Below are 7,001 nucleotides of genomic sequence, written 5' to 3'. Positions count from 1 at the left end.
CATACGTAGAAATTCAAACAAACCAAAAGGTGTGATCACCGCAGTTTTTGCTATATCTGCTTTGGCAACCGGTACTTGATGATAACCTCTTACCAAATCAATTTTAGAAAATACTTTTGCTCCCGCTAAACGTGCGGAGAAATCCTGAATATGCGGTATAGCATACCTGTCAGGTTGGGTAGCTGCATTCAATCGCCTGTAATCGCCGCAAGGTCTCCAGTCGCCAGATGACTTTGGAACCATATGAAGTGGTGACGACCATGGACTAGATGATCTCCTGATTATTCCTAATTCCATCATTTTCCGAAATTCGTCCTTTGCTATTTGCAACTTTTCCGGAGATAACCGTCTTGCTCTTGCGTGCACTGGCGGGCCTGTTGTTGGAATGAAGTGTTCCACTTGGTGCTTTGGAGCCACGCTGAATAGTGTTGGCGTTGTGATGTTTGGAAACTTTTCCAAAAGCTTTCTGTACACGTTGTTGCCCGAAACCAGCGTGTTTAACTGCGGCGCGCTTTGCTTTGCGTTGCTGATTGGAATGCTGGCAAATGATTTAGCATTCAGCAGGCAATTGTGCCGGAGGTCTACTAAGAGAGAATGCGCTCTCAAGAAATCTGCGCCTAAAAGAGGCTTTGCTACAGCGGCTACAGTAAAGCGCCAGCAAAATTTACCAGATGCCAGATCTAAACATATGTTTCTCGTTCCATATGTATTTATGTTACTTCCGTTGGCTGCGATAAGTTTGGGGCCGCTGGATTGCTTCCGTTTTTGAAGAGATGAGGCAGGGTAAACGCTGATTTCCGCTCCTGTGTCGATCAAAAAGTTTCTTGCGGATATTTTGTCCCATACGTAAAACAAATTCCCTCTTTTGCCGACCGCTGAAGCATTTAGTAGCGGCCGGCTGTGTCGTTTCCCTGAAACGAACAAGGTTGCTGACATTTCCTCGCTTTGTCTTTAAACCTTTCGTGGAAGAAACACAAACCAACGGATTCGTTCCTTTGTATTTTTGTCTTCTTCTTGATTTTTGCGATAGTAAACTGCTGATCATCATTTCGCGCTTGCCACAACATGTCAGCACGTTGAGCCAGAAAGCGAGGATCTTCGAAACTTTCTTTTACCAAAACAACACGAATGTCTTCTGGCATAGTTTGCAGAAAGAGGTATCGGAAAAGAAAGCATGGCACATGTCCAGCCATAAGCGAGAGCATTTCGTCCATAAGCTGCGACGGCTTGCGATCTCCAAGCTCAGTTATGTGCAAAAGCTTTGCTGCTCGTTCATACTCGGAGAGGCTGAATGTGCTCAGTAATCGCTCCTTTATTGCGTTGTACTTGTTCCTTTCTGGTGGATCTTCCAATAAATCGATCAGTCTACTTGCGGTATGCTGGTCCAAGGCAGATATGACGTGGAAGTACTTAGTTTCATCGCACGTAATTTTTCTTAAGTGAAATTGCGCTTCAGACTGTTGAAACCATACTCGAGGTTGCTCGACCCAAAACGTCGGAAGCTTCAGAGAAACGGCGCTTTGCATGCTTGAATCTTGATTTTCAACCATTAAACTCGTCTATAGCCAAGAAATTTCGTTTCTTGGACCGGGGTCACCAAATGTAGTGGCAAGCTTGTATTCGGTCAGCGTGTTCTGATGAATGTAAGTAGTTGCCACGTGCGCGACACGCAAACACAAAACACACGAAAAAGGCAAATGCGAACACGTACATAAAAAGGCATAAGACACGCTTCGCTTAACATGCTGCAGGGGCTACAAGCCTTTTTTAAAAGGCAAGTCGCACGCGCTTAGTTTCACTGAGACAAGCCACTTCGCACAATGAATGTTGCACGCGCTGGACAAAAAAAGCACAGTAGGCAGCCAGATATGAACGAATTCTGTATTGAAGGTTTTCTGCCGCTAGATTGGAGTAGATAGCTGTAAAGAACTAAATCGAATCGTCACACTATTGACTTTTGTTCCCAATGAGAGGCGTACAGGGGTGCAAGGAAAAATTGTCAAATATTTTTTAATTATAAAGACAAGTTATAGGTTTGCTTCGCACCAAAATTTATATAAAGACCACTGGCAATCAATCTTGTAAAAGTGCACCATGTCCAACCTATAACACGCAACTTCGGGCCACATCCGCTTTTGCCTGCTAAAGCACCGAAACTGGAAGCACAACATTGGGAGTATATGGACACTGACAAATAAGACCCGTTGAAAGAATATAGAATAACTAAGGTATAACACCCTGGTAAAGTATAGTGGAACTGCGCTATACCCCCCTGGTATAATATAGTAGAACCGCGCTATAACCCCCTAGCAAAATATACAAAAACCGCACACCCTGTCTAGTTTTTTTTTTTTTTTTCAGTCAATTTTTTTGTGGCTCACTTTTGACAAGGAAAAAAACATAGTTGGAACATGAAATTTTCACAACTGTTAAATACCCTCCCAAAGTTGTTTCTAATATAAAAAAAATTTACCTAGGTTCCAAGGGGTGGTTTTTAGGGGGGCAAAACTGTCATTTTTTGTTAATTTTGGTTTTAGGCACTTTTCAGAGATAAAAAAATGTAAAAAAATCTGATATATTTATGGATGATGGATACATGACATATACAATGCTAAGTAACAAAATTTTAAACCTTACCCCTGAACTGTTTATCCGGGGGGTCAAAATGCACAACACTTTAGGAAATTTCAATGATATATTTACACTAGAAGGAAATGAAATTAAAATCTGAAAATTTCACAAATGTTAGAGAACCATTTAAAGCTGATGTTAAAATAACTATTTTACCTCTTGAAAAAGGGGGAGTAATTTAGGGGGGTAAAATTAAAATTCGGCCGTTTTTGTGTTTAGAGGTGTCTAAAAAACTAAAGAAAACATTGTAAAACAGTTTTCAATTATAAAGACAAATTATATGTTGCTTCACAGCAAAATTTTGACCTTCAACTCTAAATAATTAACCCATGGAGGAAAATATTTAACCAAAAATATAGAAATTAAAGTGATTTTTTGATGGAATAAAAATTGCAAACAAAGTGGTGTACAGTGCCTGGTAGATTTTTCATTTAAACTTGCGTCGGTAAAATATGTTGTTTTGTAAAAGCAATAAGTTAATTTACTAAGAGAAGCCTCTTTCTAAAAGGCAAGTCGCACGCGCTTAGTTTCACTCAGACGAGACACTTTGCACGATGAATGTTGCACGCGCTGGACAAAATAAGCACAGCAGGGAGCCAGCCGCGCGCGGCCAGAATAAAGCAAGCGATGTGAACAAATTCTGTATTAAAGATTTTCTGCCGCTAGATTGGAGTAGATAGCTGTTAAGAACTAAATCGATTACGTCACACCATTGACTTTTGTCCCCAATTAGAGACGTATAGGGGTGCAAGACAAAAATGTCAAATATTGTTTAATTATAAAGACAAGTTACAGGTTTGCTTCGCAGCAAAATTTATATAAAGACCACTGGTAATCAATCTTGTAAAAGTGCACCATGTCCAACCTATAACACGCAACTTCGGGCCACATCCGCTTTTGCCTGCTAAAGCACCGAAACTGGAAGCACAACATTGGGAGTATATGGACACTGCTGACAAATAAGACCCGTTGAAAGAATATAGAACAACTAAGGAATAACACCCTGGTAAAGTATAGTGGAACAGCGCTATACCCCCCCTGGTATAATATAGTAGAACCGCGCTATATCCCCCTAGCAAAATATACAAAAACCGCACACCCTGTCTAGTTTTATTTAAAGTGATAGTGGGCAGTTATAGATAGCATTATTTACCAGGATTACTTTTGAATATTATTATTTTCACTGTGGTTCGTGGTTTAGTATTAGTGTGCTGTGTAAACGTCCAAGGTCTTACGAGAAAATTTAAATGTTTTATGAACCTAGTGACTGGCGCCTTTTTATTTATGCATTGAAACCGAACTCATAAGCTGTTTATTGTATAACCGAAATAGTATACATCTATCCATTTAGCTCATTCGACTTCCATTTCATCACTACATATTAATCTGGGTCTCATAAAAACAGTTTTTGAAGGCTCTCAATAACTAAGGCGCCTGTTTTAAGTGCACTCGGGAGAAGTTTCCTTATTTGACGTTTTACATTCTTTTATCTTCAGATTTTGCGGTTTTAGGTTTCCCTAAATTAAGACAGCCAAAGGGACTACAGCCATAAGACCGAAATTAGAATAACATCAAAGTAGAAATAAAACACAATTCACAATTCATGTTATAGGTGTTTCGGGTCTTTATTTCGACTTAAAAACATTTTTCATTCTGACTCCTGTCAAAACTAAACGCCCGTGGTTATATTGTAAAACTGTAACGCACAAGAAGTTGTTGCAAAGCAAGATCTTTTCGTAATACGGAGCAGTGATGATCGAAACGGTGCTTGGTGCGTTTACGAATACGGTCGATTCCATGAGCAAATACGCAACTGAAATCTTATAGGTTAAAAACATTCTAAGAGATGGCGATTATTGCAGGTTTGCTCAACTGCCGCGGACCTTGAAAGAGCTGAATGTGGAGCTCAACAAATGCCTCTAGTTTACTAACAAATGATTAACTACTTCTTGTTTCGTTTAGGTGAAGTTTTCGGAGAAATGAAGAAGGGACAGGTTCTCCCACGAGCCCTAAACACTAAATCGTCTTTGTGGAGCTTACTACTATCGAGTATCACTGTTGTATTGGATTAAATTGACAAAAAATAAATAACAGGAGTACATGAACCATATAACAGTTCTTGGGGGACCGTTGCGTAATTTAAAAAAAAAAGTTTGAGAACCACTGTTCTAGGCAATGTTAAAGATCCTTACTATCAAAACATTGTGAAAACTTGATTGTTTGTTTCCAAGCCCTGGGATGTCAAATGAGTTTGAAATTCCATTGTTTACAATGAAAGACACACACACATATATGTGTTCTAATAACAACTGTGATCTAGCCCAGTGCTCCGCAACATTTTTTCACTTGCGGCACACCAACCGAGATAAAAATATTTGGCGACACCCCTACGAAATATCTGTCGTTTGACAATAAACAACAAAAGCAAATGTCCTGGGCTGCCCAGAACACAAAGGTTCGAATTGTAAAAAACGCGCCAAAGTTCGAATTGTAAAAAACGCGCCAACCGAAAATTTGACGTTTTACATTCTTTTATCTTCAGATTTTGCGGTTTTAGGTTTCCCTAAATTAAGACAGCCAAAGGGACTACAGCCATAAGACCGAAATTAGAATAACATCAAAGTAGAAATAAAACACTGTTCGGAATAAGACCAAAACAGCACGAATACCACTTAGTCGTAATAACGTCTTAATCAAAAGTACTTACCCGTCGTCCCAACCTAAGTTTATCACTAACTCCCCTAATAATTATACCACTAATATCTGTTTTAATCCTACATATTACTCGCCACTACGCCCTAACAGGGGCAAACAACCAAATGTAAAAAACAGCGGGCTCAACGGCGCCATAACCGGTGTTCAAACTAAAGTGCCGAAACGTGGCCACTAAAACATCCGATTGCCCTCGATCGTCCATCACTTTTTTCCTTCAGTTTCAGGCGTTATTTTGTCCATGTATGACTTATTTTCGATTTTCATTAGATCTTATATTATTCTGTCGATGATATTACAGCGCATTTGGTTTCCGAAGTTTGGTTGTCTTAAATCTATGGCACTTTAGATTATTCTGCTTCAGATATGATGGAATATTGCATAAGGTCAAAATGCCTGCCTTGATGTAAAACGGTTTTCGTGTTAATTCGCGGCACACCGGTTGCGGATCACTGATTTAGCCCCCCGGACGCTGCTTTATGACCAACGATTACGTCCATTGTTTAAATTCGGGCGATTGGGAAGAGCATGGTGAACGCTTTAACCAAAACATAAGAATAATGAAAGACACCAAGGGGCGATGGGGTGCAACCAAGATGGCGGACTACTATTGATGCCCAAAACGCGACTGTAATAGCACTGGCGTGACAAAAAAAGTTTGTCCACGATTTTGTTGAGCAAACATAGACATGTGATTATTAAGCTTAATAAAGGCGTTTTTGACTAAATTTATATCGAATTTTGCAAAAAGGTGTGTTTTGAGTAAATTCTGACTGCAAATTCGGAATCGGCAAAGTCAAATAGGTAAACTTGTATAATTCTGTAAAAAAATCCTAAAATGTCGTCATGTGAATTTATTAAAATTCCCGCAAGTTGGAAAATTACAATAATCAGTACAAGCAATTAATTTTACAAAGGCTTTGGCGAAAAAATATGCAACCTTTGTTTTGTCGAAAAAGGCTTTTCAGCCGATTCAGTTTTTGTCATACTCAGGAGTTATACAACGAAAAGCTCGGTTAGAGGTGATTTCGCCACATAGGTCTACCGTTTGTTTCGTAAAATCCAATAATTTATCAAAGCGATAGTTAAAAGGAGCGGTTAATAATACCCAAGATATGGTCAAGTGTGGGTTTTACTTTTAATGAAACCAGAGACAGAACAGATTGATCTAAATGTAAAGTTTAATTTAGTATGACTTAAAAAGTGATAGAAAAGATTTACTGACCTTTGCCATTGTACGCGAGATCCGCTTCAGGTTAAAACGTCAAAAAAAAGTTTTTTAAAAAACTTATATCTAAAACTAGAAAACACATTTTTGTAATGAGAGCTAGAGAAAAATTTAAATCTATAAATTGCACACTAATTTTTTTCCGAAGTGTGTTTTATTTTTTTGAGGTGATGTAGTTTAAGGCAGTGCTCCGCGGCACACTATTTAGGTCAAAACAATTGCGAGAGACTAAACCTATCTCATTGTTAAATGGTCCCAGATAATTGACATTTTCTATCCCTTTAAGTTTTGTTTTGTATGTCCACGGCCATTTAGCATGTTGGTTAAACCCCAGCAATCACAAAGATAATGATGTTTATGGCGTTAGTTTAAATGTTTAAAACCAAGTAGCCTCTATAGATTTGACGCGCTAATTGTTTGGAAATTGGTT

The 7,001-nt window shown here is 38.8% G+C and overlaps 1 protein-coding gene across 1 annotated transcript; it reads right to left on the bottom strand.

Annotated features, from left to right (window-relative positions):
- Positions 1–228: 228 nt before the first annotated feature.
- On the bottom strand, positions 229–1,731 carry LOC146146409 (uncharacterized). The gene has a single exon (XM_083390005.1). The coding sequence runs from the start codon at positions 1,548–1,550 to the stop codon at positions 885–887; it is 666 nt and encodes a 221-aa protein (XP_083246131.1). The 5' UTR covers positions 1,551–1,731; the 3' UTR covers positions 229–884.
- Positions 1,732–7,001: the final 5,270 nt, after the last annotated feature.

Source organism: Ascidiella aspersa, chromosome 5, assembly GCF_963924565.1.
Source record: "Ascidiella aspersa chromosome 5, kaAscAspe10.2, whole genome shotgun sequence".
In the NCBI taxonomy this organism is placed as follows: Eukaryota; Metazoa; Chordata; class Ascidiacea; order Phlebobranchia; family Ascidiidae; genus Ascidiella; species Ascidiella aspersa.
The sequence above is the reverse complement of the archived record's forward strand: the minus strand, read 5'-3'. Positions and strand labels throughout refer to the sequence as shown.

What these genes read in the sequence shown, in the direction of transcription:
- LOC146146409 (XM_083390005.1), bottom strand. Translation starts at nt 1,550, where the DNA reads ATGGTTGAAAATCAAGATTCAAGCATGCAAAGCGCCGTTTCTCTGAAG.